This window comes from Acanthopagrus latus, chromosome 17, assembly GCF_904848185.1.
Source record: "Acanthopagrus latus isolate v.2019 chromosome 17, fAcaLat1.1, whole genome shotgun sequence".
NCBI lineage: Eukaryota > Metazoa > Chordata > Actinopteri > Spariformes > Sparidae > Acanthopagrus > Acanthopagrus latus.
Window position 1 is genome coordinate 3,374,121 of NC_051055.1, and position 15,449 is coordinate 3,389,569.

The 15,449-nt window shown below is 41.8% G+C and overlaps 1 protein-coding gene across 2 annotated transcripts in view; it reads right to left on the minus strand.

Moving 5' to 3' along the window:
* grik2 (glutamate receptor, ionotropic, kainate 2) overlaps positions 1–15,449 on the minus strand; it is a 266,601-nt gene that overhangs the window by 136,797 nt on the left and 114,355 nt on the right. For both annotated transcript variants that reach the window (XM_037075481.1, XM_037075480.1), the window contains exon 7: positions 12,729–12,902. In XM_037075481.1, coding sequence (XP_036931376.1) covers positions 12,729–12,902 — 174 coding nt within the window. The remainder of the gene's footprint in view (positions 1–12,728; positions 12,903–15,449) is intronic.

The window sequence follows — 15,449 nt, forward strand, 5'->3', positions numbered from 1 at the left end:
ATAGTCTTAACACTCAAGTGAATCTGATGAGTTTTTCCCAGCAAGCAGATAATGAGCAGAGAAAGGAATCTGCTCTAAGGAGCCTCAGAGCACTACTTGGTAGAAACTTTCTCAGCCTGGGTGGGATCAGGATGTTGGCACGGTGCGATGAGATGAGTTTAGAATTAGCCGTAGGCTTTAATATGGTGAGTGCACTGCAATCTGAAACAATATACTGTAGTGTACAGAGGCAATTGATAAGCTGCCAGCACTGACCTAAAGCAAGTGTAAACATAGTGCTACGTAGCACAGCAGCCATTCATCAGTTTCCAAAGCTCTCAGAGGTTGTGACTAGCAGACTGGAGGTTAGTCCATCTAGTGTGCATCTAGCTGGCACTAAAGCTCTATATATGTGGACTGTACACATTTCTCAAATGTATTTATCTGGCTAACAATCATGACACACTACCATCACCACGTCTCCTCCTCCCTCCCCAGCACTGTGAGTCAATAACCTCTGCTCCACTGCATGTAGCTTGGTTGGACTAACACTGCACACTTTCAGGAACATTGCACCATGGGTAACAGATGTAATGATGGGTGATTGCAATTTAAGGCCTGAAACCAGCTCGTTACAGATCACTCCCATTTCTTTTCATCGCATAACTTGATCTCTCAAGAGGGAGTCTAACACAGTTTCAAGGTGGTTTAGACCATGGATTAAACTTACACCGGAATATCCCTATAAACAACTACAAATATCACACAAAACAGCATCCTGAATCCTTCCTCCAAGAATAGTTAATACATCAGGTTTCAAATCAAATATCCAGCCAACTCTATACCCATGCCCATGCTCTCACCTTAACGTACAACTGGGTAAAAAAATTAATTAAATAAATTAAATTAAAATGTTCCTATCATTAAGGGTGTACAGTATCTTTTGATGCAGCGTTCTCATGTCTATTCAAATTACAGCTGAATGGGCTGTTAACAAGGAAAAAAATAAAAAAAATAACTGATGTTTTGTCAAACTTAAATTGGTTTGAGAAAACACAACAACTTCTTATTTGAAATTTTGTCTGTTTTAGATTTATTTTTTATTTGTCACACTTTTTCAAATTTTTACAATTAATCAAAAAATGACTTAAAAATTGATCCAATTAAAACACCATTATTTAAAGCATTACATTATATATACACATACACACACACACACACACACACACACACACACACACACACACACACACACAGACATATACATAATTATACAATGATCAGGCATTAACATTATGACCACCTGTCTATTATTGTGTTGGTCCAGCATTAACGTACACAGCAATTTGAGCAACAGTAGCCCGTCTGTTGGATCAGACCACACAGGCCAGCCTTCACTCCTTACGTGCATGAGTAAGACTTGGCTGTCTATGACCCTGTTGCTGGTTCACCACTGTTCCTTCCTTGGACCACTTTTGATCGATACTGACCACTGCAGACTGGAAACACCCCACAAGAGCTGCAATTTTGGAGATGCTCTGACCCAGTCGCCTAGTCATCACAATGTGGCCCTTGTCTAACTTGCTACAATCCTTACGCATGCCCATTTTTCCTGCCTCTAACATGTCAACTTTGAGGAAAACATGTTCACTTGCTGCCTAATATATCCCACCCACTAACAGGTGCCATGGTGAAGAGATAATCAGTGCTATTCACTTCACATGTCAGTGGTCATGGACTAATTGCTGCATATATATAGTCCATGACCACTGATACGTGAAGTGAATAATTGTTTTCAATGATATTGTATCCAATACTCTAAAGTGCATTAAAATGTTATCCCACATTTTCTGTAAGACTGACAACATGGATGAAAAGGCAGATCAGCCACTCCTGCTGGCTTGCCGAGAACATGCTGAGCTAAAGCCCTGTTTAAATCTGCAGCCCCCTCCTGAAACCGTGTCATGCTGCTGTACAAACTGTAGACATGAAAGAAGCACATCACCTTATCTGAAAAAAAAAATAATGTTTTTGTAGAGAATTGTGGTAAGTGCTTATTTCTTCAAGATGCTGTTTAAATAAAGCACAGACCTTGAGATAGCCTGTAGCCCAAGTTGGTGAATGTGCAACACTGTGTGTTGGTAAGTCAAGAACCTAAACATGACCAAACTGTAACTTTTTCACAGAGCCCAGCACTGATTCCAGAGATTGGAGTGGCAGAGCAAGACTTGCTGGCAATTTGCCACTTTGTCCCAGTGGTTCACCGCAGTACTGAAATAAACTAGAATGGAATGGAATGAGGGCTGCACAGTGGCCCAGTGGTTAGCACTGCCGCCTCACAGCTAGAAGATCGCCGGTTGGGATGCCTGGGATCTTTCTGTGTGCCTGGGATCTTTCTGTCTCCCTGTGCAAGCGTGGGTTTTCACCAGGTACTCCGGCTTCCTCCCACAGTCCAAAAACATACTGAGGTTAATTGATTATTCTAAATTGTCCGTAGGTGTGAATGAGAGTGTGCCTGGTTGTTTGTCTCTATGTGTAGCCCTGTGATAGACTGGCGACCTGTCCAGGGTGTCCCCTGCCTTCGCCCTAAGTCAGCTGGGATAGGCTCCAGCCCCCCCGCGACCCTGCACAGGATTAAGCGGCGTACTTAATGGATGGATGGAATGGAATGGAATTGAAAACAAGATCCAATTGTATTCTTGGTACTGGTTCCTCAAAGTTACTGTTTGTGACCAGATCAACCAGAGTATTTCTTATTTGTTTTTAAAGAAATAAAACAAACAATTAAAAAAAATAAATAAATTTAAAAAAAAAATAGATAATGTCCTCTCCTGGTTTGCAATACCTCTGATGAAAGTGTTTCAGATGGTAAAACTACAAGCTCCAACCCCCTCAAGTCAGCATTGTAGAGGGCGACTGCCTCCCACAGTCCTCTGGGCTCGCAGTAACCCAGCAGACACTAAGTGGCCCTCTGGGTGAACTCTGTGGTACCAGAGTCACTGCTCCTCGTCCTCACCAGCGCTGCCAAGGCACTGCCAGTCTCTGCACATGTAACGCCAGCTGCCGGAATAATGTCCCAGAAACATGTCACAGCCAAATTCCTTCTCCGGCATTTGGACAATACCAAAGCCAGATCCAAGTCTGTGAGCCAGAAAGGGAGAGGCAGGGACATGGCTTGATGCACACAGAGAAGCAGATGGAATAAACTAAGCTGAGAGAAGCCCCATCTGAGAGGCGGAGAAGGGCACAGTCCAACGGCATCATCCCAGTGCAGAGTGTGGGGCGGCAGCCAAAATGTGGAATAACCAAATATTAGTCCCCCCCTAATGACAACTCCTTCAAACAGCTTGAACCCCAGACAAAGGCGTTGGAAGCATTTCAAAGCCACAGCACCAGCCTCATCAGGGCATATTTCACAATGAATCACAAAGGGAAACAGTGAGGCCAGAGAGTGGAGCATGTTCAGGGTATCAAACAGCCACACAGGCAGCTCCCTGCACTGTGAACCTGCCTGTGTGCTTTGACAGGTCTGAGGTCAGCACCCACAGAGCCACCCCCTCCAATCCAACCTGCATTCCCTCTGACTCACCCCCCCCCCACCACCTTAAACCAGTCCAGGCCATGTTCCCCAGCCTGTTCTGCCTCTCCAGGAAGTCTCCAGTGAGACAGAATGAGTGACAGGTTGGAACAGGAAAAGGCAGGATAGAGACGAAAAACCCATCTCTCAATCCCTCCACCAGCCTCATCCTATTCCAGTCCACTCAACTCTGTTGCTGCCAAGCCAACACCCCCTCTATCACACACACACGTGAACACAGTAAAAAAAAAAAAAAAATGCCTCTTTAACAATTCATCTGCCAGAAACAAAACCAATTCATTCCACAAGAGATATTAAAAAAAAAAAAACAGTGTCAGACTGTAAAATAACATGTTTTTGTTTCAGTTTGTTATTATTAATTTCAAATTTAAAACAAAGCACTGTTAAATGACAGACATGACTGATGTCTTGTTTTATGCTTGTCTGAATTATGATTATGACATAACATACCTCTAATTTGAGTTAATTGTATTCCAGTATCCATATATATATATATATATATATATATATATATAGATATATATATATATATATATATATATATATATATATATATATATATATATATATATATATATATATACTGTATTTTCCATACTTAAGTCAGAACTTAACAATCTCAAAGATAGCTGAACAAAAATGTATGACAGTTAAAACAGAAACTATAAAACAAAAAGAGGCCATTACTATTAAAGAGATACCTCTTTTCCTACCAGACAGTAAATAGAGACCACATTAAACATGATTGATTAATAACATATTATTATTATAATGCATTCATGAGCAGATCTACAGTATCTGTGTTCTAAAATCAATACATGCTGGTCTTAAATGTTTGATAAAAAGGAATTCGTAGATATAAAATATGTGGTGCACATATAAGAGAATGTAAGTAGATTTATTGGCAGCCACATAATAATTGTAAAGTGCTACCACATTTTTGGCTGCTAAGCCTTCAGCAGCGCTCCCTGCTATTTAATAACATATTTCTCATCTGACTCATCCTATCCTTTTCCGGTGTCCACCATATGTCTGTTTGAGTGATGCTCAGATAATATGAATCCAGGAATACATCTGATTTCTGTGCGACATTTTTTATAACTCTGTTTGGATCAGACTTTAAATGATATCTGTCAGAAAGGAAATAGCTTTCTATCACTGCCCTATTTAAATGTACCCACAGGTATAGCATATTTATGGTAATGTGGGAATAGAAATGATTCATCGGTGATGCTGTGGCTCTGAATACCAACTTCTGTTTTGGAGCCGCAACAAACAAAAAGATGACCTTGATGACTTAAGGGTCAGCCAGTTTGCTAGGATGAGGGTAAAAGTTAACGTCTCTGCTTTCCAATTTATGACAAAGAGATAAATGCAGAAATTACAGTCATGCCTGAGTGTTTTTTTGAACCTGTTTCAATTTTGCAGGGCACACAATGAATCAGACAGCAGCTTAAGCAATTAACAAGGAGAGACATTATGGTAATGAGAGCGTGGAGCTTGTAAGGTCACTCTTGTCGCGCATGTTAAGCCATGACTCAGGGCAGGGATTCTCCGCTGCCAGTTTAATTGAAGGCAGCATAAAAGAATAATGCACAGAATTAGTTTACCTGGTTTGTCACGCACGGACTGGAGAAAAGAGAACCAAAGTACATTGATTTATTCGATCAATCTTCATGACTTCATGCAGTGCTAGAGGATGCAGTTTGGGACTACAATAGGAAATACTGCAGCTCGGTGTGAACACAGTACCTGATTGGGTAGCTAAGGTATATTGTAATGTGAGGTAGGTGAGTGAAGCGCTGTCACCAGACATCTTCGGAAATGTCATGAAGAACTGTGAACAAAAACTTTGCTCTTTCATTTTGCGAACAAGTTTGTATCACAGAGACATCTCATGGCTGTCAGTACTGTGGGTGTGGTTGAGAATTGCTGTGAAAAGCCAATCAGTGGGTCATGAGTTAGAAATCATCTTGTCCAAGGTCAGGAATTAACTTTAATCTTCAGCAGAGCTGTGTTTACTAGTGCAAAAGATGTAAGCTCATTTTGACATGGATTACTTTAAGATAAGTTATTGAAGGTGTAATTTGTTAGAAAAAGATCCAGAATGATACTGTAGGGGGCATTAGTACCGCTGCTCTTCAGTTGTAGCGACTAGCTGCCGTTAGCAAGTGGCTCAGTTAGTGGTGGAGCGAAGTAGCCCCAGTAGCTGATGGAAGTCAGCTGATTTATATATATATATATATATATATATATATATATATATTAAATTAGCTTAAGGATATCAGCTCAAAGCGAGGGGGAGTTACTGCAGGCAACGGGACTCAGTCAACTGGAAACCCAGTTGACAGGCTTGGTAGGGTTGGGCTGCGAGCCATCGACCACTAATACCTGACCATCGTAACATTGTGATTTTAAAGGCTCCCAGCTAGAGAATATAACATAGTCAAGTGGTGTGACTCCTCACAGTTGCTGTAGGCAAAGAGTTGTTGTTGTTGTTTGTGATATGTGGAGAAGAAATGAAAATGAGTATGTTGCTGCTCAGTGCAACATTTTGTCTCCATGTCCCATTTATTATTCTCTTATTTAACCAGTTCAGTGAGGCGAACCCAAGACACTCGGTTCATCTTGTGGCAGCAGTGTTTCTATTCTCATGGGCCGATGTTGCTCACAGTCATGTAATTTCTACACAGTTTTCTTAGCTTAGCTTCCTTGGTTAGTTGTCTAAAGTTGTTTTATGCATATGACGATGAACAAAGCGAAGTTATGGACATGTGGTGCAGAGATAAGGCCACCTTTAAACCTGGCACAGGGATGCATGCCGTTTGCCCTCTGCCCCTCTGCAGGGTGACACGGATGGAGATTCATGTCAGAGCAACAGTGGGAATTAGCAGCAGGTACAGTGGTGAGCTAATACACAACTGCTGCCTTAAGACAACACTGAGGGAACACCCTGACACGATGTCATCGTCCATCACGATGTTTCACTGCAGACATCGCCATAAGCCAATTCAGCAGACATCTCCTGACCCAAACACTTGGTAACCAGAGTGGGACAGAACGCAGCCTCTTAGACTTAATGCTCACTTCTTACTCTTGGAGTTGAATATTTATTTCGACTGACACAGAGGTGGTTGTGGAAAGACAAACAAAGTCTGTGTTGGTGAGTTTTATTTTGCCTGGGTTAAGTTTGAATTAAGTGTGTTTTACAATGAGTTAAAGAGGAAGTTAAGCTTCTGCTAGCTGGTAAAAGGGATACACTTGAATCCAGATGGTGAATGGTTAAATATTTCTGTTCCAACAGCTGAAAAATAAATACAAAATATAAAACCATCTCTTAACAATTTGAGAGTTGATTTTTAGTGGAAGAACTGCACTTGCCACTTTTACATCTCCCAAATTAAACAACGGGGGCCACCAGACCATTGCCTCCTGAGGTTTAAAGTGGTAGTAGGAGAGAGGACAAGCCTAATTAGCATTAACAGCTAATTGCTAACTTCAGTAGGCATCTCTGCAACACAGTAAAATAGACGTCTTTCTTTCTGGCCATATCTGACAAATTTCCCCTTAACATGCAGAAATGAAGCGATTTGTGCCTGAAAAAAACATGGATACAATATGCTATATCTGTTTAATTGCATCATCAAGACCAGATACTTCACATTGCTACACACTGAACAATACCACTGCTGCCACTACTAACTACTCAGCAGGAGCTGTGCTCTTATAGTATAAAGTCAGCAGCTAGCGAGTTAAAATATCAAGATGTCTTACAAAACAAAATCTGCAGATATATAAGCTGCTTATCTCACCAATTAACTGCAAGGCTTAGTGCCTGGTCACAGAGAGTGATGGCGAAATTCATCTGTATCACATTCTTGCAAATTGACTGGCGTAGAAATTTTAGTGATATATTCCTAACCAAAATCACTGTTTTTTTTTAAATACCTGATGCACTATAACAGCAAGTAAGTAATGTGAAGAGTTAGGACCTAAGCAATACACAGGAAACAAGGAGTAGTTGAATTTAGTTGTAGATTTCATTGATCAGACTCAGCAAGTTCAGAGCAGGGTGAGCAAAATGTCTGAAATATCTCTTTAACAAAGTGTCTGGTGGATTTGCCAATATGTCAGACAAAATTGGGCAGGATATTAGCTGGGTGCACTCTGCAGCGTAGCTCGGGAGAGTTTACAGCACAGGAAAAACAGTATCCAAAGAACCAGCAGAAACTCTCAGACATGGATGACAAAGACCAATCTGGCAATGAATGTCTCTGAGACTGGAGTATATATACCAGGTTCACTGGTGATGAGGAGCAGCATTAGTCCCATTCACACTGTCTATTCAGTGCAGGAGTCATGCACTGACACTCTGCCTAACTGTCGGTCTGAAAGTCACAGAGGCAGAGAGGGAGGACAGTTTCACTGCAGTTCTACGTGGAAAAGTGTCTGTCATCCTGTCCGTCCTACCGGCTCTTCGTTACATTTCTGCATAAAGAACAGCATTTGTCCCTGGCAGCAGAGACAGGCGGCTCCCGCAGTTGAATGGTGGTGACTGTGTGACAGGATTTAGTGCAAAACTCTTGAACTCATCATGTCTTTGTCTCCTTCCACTGCTATGTTATGGTAGTTACTGTCTCTGGCAACCTGTATTGAAAAAAATCACTGCGACAGTCAGCCCTCCCGACCGAGACTTCAGTGAACTTTCCCCCAGACAACAGCCTCCCTTATTGTCATTTAAAAACAAAAAACATCACTTTGTCACATTCAACCAGAGGAGTTTTATGTTGATTTGAACAAACGTAACAGAGCTAGCACAACACCATCTTCGGTTTTGGAGTAACTGCTCAGTCTGCTCAATCAAAGGTCAGCTCTGTCATGATAGTTTGCATTGGTCAAAAACACAAATATGTGTCTCAGGCTCAGCAAAACCACTGAATGATGCCATTGAGGTTGAATGTACAAGCACCTTGCTGCAGCTCATATTGATGTTTGTTATTTCATGTCAATTTTGTTGTTACTTTTAGTCAGACCATTTTTTGCCTAAACCTTACCTTTTTAGTGCCTGAACCTAACCAAACCGAACCCTATTGTTTTGGGAAAGGTGATATTTTTGGGAGTCACTGGCAATTCCCTCATGTGACCAGGTCTTTCAATGCACCGGTTTCACAGCAAATTGACCGGTCTTGTCCATGCTGGATTTTATTACAGGTTTTGGCCAGCTGCCAACAATACATTTTGACGGGAGTAAGATGCAACTTGCACATTTTAGCTTCAAATTTAAACACTGCAGCAACGTTGGCTCCATGCATCCTATCATTACTCTTCAATAAGCCATACTGTTCAAACTGCCACCCCAAGCACTAAATGTGAAACAATGGTGCTGAGAGGAGAAGCAGTGAGGGAAAGTGAAGTCTCTGAACTGTTCGCTCGGTGCAATCTGTCATGATCTGCAAGTCCATAAGTTACAGCACATCAGCAGTTCACTACTTAAGCACACAAAACCGTAAATACTGCACACAAATGAAGCCGTTAATCAAACGTTTACGGAACCTTTCACCATGTCAATATGCATTAGCTGCTGACTGATTGCCATTTGTCTAATTAATCAATCCCCACCTTCAAACTCATATGCCATTAATTCACTGATGAGCGGGGTCACAGCACACTCCTCACACACATAAATCTTCGCCTGTCATTGATCTAAAAATAACCACCCAGATCTGCTCGCCTGGTGATCTCTGCAGGGGAGTAAAAGAGACGACTGTAAACACAAAGATGGTGAAAAAGATCTTTGATTTTCATGTTTGTCCGTCTTTGTGTTGACTTAAGACATCAAATTGACTCTAGGAGTCCATGTAGCAGCTTCAGCTGGAATCCAGTGGCTATAAAGGCACTCTGAGCTTGTTGTGCTCTGAAAAGGTACAGTTATTACACACACAGTCAATTTCAGGTCTCAAGTGGGTAACAGTATTGATTGGACCACAAATCCAACAAAAGAGGTTTAAACTGAGTAACACCCACTCCCTAATATCAATCCAAAAACATGACTCAGCAAGATCGTGCTCTTATAGGGGAAAAAAAAAGCAGGGGGGGATCTGTTCTCCAGAGGTAAGCCACTGTTTTCAATCAGCAGTCAACATGTTGCCGCTGCAGCCGCCACTGCTTTCCAACTGGAATCAGACCAAGTGCCTCCATCGGCCTCACGCTTAACACCTCAACAGTCACTCTGGGAATACAACACAAGGACTCTGATTTCACTTCTGCCTTCCTTTCACCCACTCTCTGTCTTCTTTTTCTCTTCTTTTTTCATGCACCCCCTTCATCTCATTGCTCTTCTCTCCTCCATTACTCTATTTTCCTTCCCATTCCTTGTCTCTGGTGGGTTGACTTTTTTTGGCAGTGTTCCCAGATAAGAGTGGTATGAAGCAGTGTGGAGAAACGGTTATTACAGGCAGCGTGCTCTGATCAGAGAAGTTTCAGATCACAGTGACAGAGAGTCTTCTTATCACACCCGAGGCTCTCAACTTATGGCACCAACGTTTTCCATCTGACTCCCGCAGGATGACTGGGAAGTTACTGTAAGCGAACCCACCATACATCCACCCTAACAAGTCTATTATGTCCAGAACAATGCTTTATATCTTCAGTGACTTTATGGCTGTTAAATCCGGCAGAGTTTAAGTGGAGCAGGACTTGGAAATTTGCAAGCTTTTTGTTAGATTGTTATATTTTGGTATGTTTCAGTTAGCTTTATAGTTGGGTGTCAGCAGAATTCTGACACTGCCAGCATATCTTGAAGCATCTCTGGAGATATTTGTTATTTGTCCATCCCGGAGAATAGACACACTTCTACAAACCTTTAAATCTACACTGGCTTAGACAGCACACACACGGTGAACAACACACAAGGCACTCCATCCTTTTACGCTCCAATGCTATGTTCTTTCTCCTGAGTGCTTACACTGCAAGTCCACTGGATGTGGCTTTGCTGCCTTCACATCTCTGTTATGGTGTCACTATCAATTCAAAGTGTTTCAGAGACAGTGCATCTATAGTAGTCTGTGCATCAGCAGCCACTAGTATGTAGCTCATTCATGATTGATGTGTCGACACAGTATTTTGTGAATATTAGAAGGAAAAACCTTCCCCTGCTCCACAGATTTTGTTAGGTAATTGGCAGAAACAAACAAGATGATTATTTTACTTATTTACTTAGTTGAAGAAAAAAAATATACAATGCATCATCAATGTTAATGTATAGAAACTGTTGGGGCTGGGAAATACATGGACATACAGTATGCATATAATATTACTGTTGCGATAAGAGACTTCACTGTAGGTTGTCTTAGATTTTGGATGTTGTAATCCTGATATAATGATATAGACCTGCCACCCCCAAACCACAATGTCATTGTCCATCACAGTGTATATGTTGTGGGCATCGTCATACGCCAGTTTGGCCATCGGCCAACCCTGCTTTGTACCCCCAGCTAGAAACGAAGCGGTCCGTGGCTGCGAGCCATCCTCGGACATGGCATCAGTGTGCCAGTTTCACGTGTCTGAGATCTAAGTGGTTCCAGCAAATATACACTATATTACCAAAAGTATTCGCTCACCCATTCAAATGATCAGAATCAGGTGTTCTAATCACTTGGCCTGGCCCCAGGTGTATAAATTCAAGCACTCAGGCATGCAGACTGTGAAACAAGACATTTGTGAAAGAATGGGCCGCTCTCAGGAGCTCAGTGAATTCCAGCATGGAACTGTCATAGGATGCCACTTGTGCAACAAATCCAGTCGTGAAATTTCCTCGCTCCTAAATATTCCACAGTCAACTGTCAGCTCTATTATAACAAAATGGAAGCGTTTGGGAACAACAGCAACTCAGCCACGAAGTGGTAGGCCACGTAAAGTGACGGAGAGGGGTCAGCGGATGCTGAAGCGCATAGTGCAAAGAGGTCGCCGACTTTCTGCACAGTCAATTGCTAGAGAGCTACAAACTTCATGTGACCTTCAGATTAGCCCAAGTACAGTACGCAGAGAGCTTCATGGAATGGGTTTCCATGGCCGAGCAGCTGCAGCCAAGCCACACATCACCAAGTGCAATGCAAGGCGTCGGATGCAATGGTGTAAAGCACGCCGTCACTGGCCTCTAGAGCAGTGGAGACTCGTTCTCTGGAGTGATGAATCACGCTTTTCCATCTGGCAATCTGATGGACGAGTCTGGGTTTGGAGGTTGCCAGGAGAACGGTACATTTCAGATTGCATTGTGCCAACTGTGAAATTTGGTGGAGGAGGAATTATGGTATGGGGTTGTTTTTCAGGAGCTGGGCTTGGCCCCTTAGTTCCAGTGAAAGGAACATTGAATGCTTCAGGATACCAAAACATTTTGGACAATTCCATGCTCCCAACCTTGTGGGAACAGTTTGGAGCGGGCCCCTTCCTCTTCCAACATGACTGTGCACCAGTGCACAAAGCAAGGTCCATAAAGACGTGGATGACAGAGTCTGGTGTGGATGAACTTGACTGGCCTGCACAGAGTCCTGACCTGAACCCGATAGAACACCTTTGGGATGAATTAGAGCGGAGACTGAGAGCCAGGCCTTCTCGACCAACATCAGTGTGTGACCTCACCAATGCGCTTTTGGATGTTTAAAGATAAGACAAGAGCAATGCATGAGCCACTACAGAGGGGCTTTATTTGTGTGTCAGATGGACATCTACCAGTACAGTGAAAGTGTGGAGAGTGTCTAAATGTGATGCAGCTGCATCCAGTTGACATTAATGTTACGTTACTGTAAAGTAAGGCGCCTTGCTTCTGTCTTGTTTCTCACTGAGTTCATTAATTGTTATCTCTGCAGCTGTGCATAAAGCACGTATGATGTATGCACCAATTCAGTTCACAGTTTACTCCAAGACTTAATAGTTACAATGCATCCTTAGTCCAGAACTAATGAACCAAACAGTAGGACCTGAGACAACAACCATGTATCACTGGAGCAAATGGATGGAATCAGTATATGAATCCCTAAATATACTTAAATGAACAATGAGACACAACCTCAAATGAGCGCAAAAATGCCATGTCATAAAAAAACTTAAAATTCCAAGAGATTGGGACGGAAGCAGATTCATCCATGAGACTTACGGTCATGAAGCCGTCCAGTAGACCAGAGTCAGGTTTGGGTGGAGCCTGAAGTCGCTCCATGGACCACTTCTCGATGATGGAGGCCACTTGGCTGTTCTCAGTGTTGAGGATCCTGAAGCCCGTCATGTTCACACCACTGTATCGGTAAGGCTCCACGTCCAGTGCAAACAGATCCTGGAAATAAGGAACATTCATTAGGAACAGGTGAAAGAGACTCAACCCAAAGATTTGTACTGCAATCAGCAGGGGGACAAGTAGTTAGCCCCGTTAGGTGCTAGCCACGGGTTAACTAACAGTGCTAACAGCTTACAGCAGAGCTTAAGCTAAAAACACTGCAGGACAGAGAGTTTCTGTTCAGAAGAACATGAACTGCAATCAGTGTGACAACACAAAATGCTTAGACCAAATAAATGTACTGAAGTACTTCTGCTGTTTACAGTTAGGAGCTAAAAGTACTTTGAGATAGCAGTTGCAGTTGCTTCACATCATTTTATGAAACTTGTGTCAGACATTAAAGAATCCAGACACAAGCAGTGAGCAGTTGGTGAGGTCGTGGGCCCTCAGGCCAGGGGCAGGAACCATTTTGGATCAAGTTGAAATTCAAACCTCGTGTAATGACAAATGCATTACTTTCCCAATAAATCTCTTAACTGTGCATTTGTTTTATATTAGTTCAGCCAGGTTATTCAGGGTGGATGTTTTGGCATATTTTTGTAGTCTGCAATCTCAAAACATAATTTAGTTTCTCACAGAACAACAGCATCTGGTTGAATGTGATGGAAGTCAAATAACAATTTTGTCTCATGATGATGCCACAGCTGTAAGATGCTTAGAAAACTTGAAAATGCTTGAAAAGTACTTGAATTTAAAACTAAAAATCAATTTAGGAGCATACCTGCTCCTTGGAAAAAAAGTTTGCATCAAGCCCTGACAAGTGAAAGTTGCGTTCACTTTTTGAGAGGACGGTTGGAGCTTACAAAGACATGAAACTCTCCTGGTTAGAGATGAAGAAATAAACAAGATAAACAAAATGTGTTTGAAAATATATGTTTCTTTAAAATAAATAAAAAACAGGCAGGTTTCAATTAGACTGATAAATATATCCTCCTCATATCGGCATTGGTGTATATGTGTTTCTTGACATGCATCAATATGAAAACTCTGTTGTTTAAAGATTATATGCAGAAAACAATGCTTGGAGTAATTAATAATGTATCAATTCCCAGTAGGTTTGCTGTTTCTGGTGCCATTTTGAATCCTGTTCATCCTTCATTAAAATAAATGACAGGTTGTGACGTGACTGTCCATGCTTGATACCAAACCTTAAATGATAATGGCATTCTACTAATCCCACCAAATTTTCAAGTACACTAGGGGAGCATTGAACAGCTGGCCATGCAGATACCAACAGTCTGCCTTTGCAGCCTTTAAACATAGACAATAATGTGCACTTAACTATATAGAGACCTATACTAAAGCCTGTCCTCAGTAACCACAAATAGCAGCTGGTGAAATCTAACAAACACAACAATACAAACGGCCTGAACAAACCTTTAGACAAATGTGTTAACACAAGGTAAGTGATGAGCAGCCTAAAGGAAAATCTGGCAAGGAAAATGGCTGCCATATGTGGCCTCAGTATGGCTGCGTTGTTCACTCTGCTGGGAGAATTAGGTTGTCAGCACTGGACTCTCTGTCTGCCAAACACAACAGTGGGAAATGACAAGACACCCCTCTGTCTGTTCTCACTGTACCTCCCCTGCCTCACTCTGGTTTGTATTTTACTTTTCATCTTCCTCAAAACACCAGAGGGATATTTAATTATCTTGCCTAAATTGTGGCACACTGAATAGCTGCAGAAAGAAAGTATGCACATTTAGATGTTTCATTTCAAACCCCGAGAATGATCCCTTTTAGCTGCAGTGATGAAAAGCACAGGCAGTTGAAAACCTGAATCATTCCATTCTCAAAGGAACTTGACATTAAAAAAGTAAAAGATGGGGAGGAGGCGGAACACAGAGAGAGAGACAGTGCATTGATCCGAGCTAACACAAGCAGCCTCTTCAGGATAAGAGGGGGGGAATGGAGCTTCAATAAGAGTTTGATTTAAGTCGATTCTTTGACCTGGAACATGGACTGAGAGCAAGTTCACACAGTCAGGGACTGAGAATAATGCTCAATAGTGTGCGCGCATGTGTATCTGTGTGTTGTTTTGCATTTAATCCTGTAGACAGTGAAGGAGACTGTGTCCTGAGATAACCAAAGGCCAAAACACTTTAACAGTCACATAATATCAGAAAAGCCACAGACTCTGAATCCTGCCTTTTCACATTTGCGTGAAACATGAAAAGTGACACAGTCATTTGTCTCATCTGTTTTTACTCCACTGGATGTTCGGATGCTTTCACTTTTATGCCTTTCAGGTAGCCATCAGTCTTAAGATGACACATAACTCAATCAGCCTGTAACCATTGTGAGGAAGAAACACAAATACTATTATTAATACTACTAGTACTATTACAGCTGTTAATTAAAATAACAATACCAATGAAACCAATATGTAATATATGTTGATACCCTGAAATTTGTCTATACATCGTCTTAGATGTCGTAATGGTTATATGCTGATCTGTCATAAGTGTTGTCTTTTCCTGCTTTTAAAGGCTGAATTACAGTAAAGGGATGTCATATTCAGACTTTTCTTCTCGTTGGAATACTTGC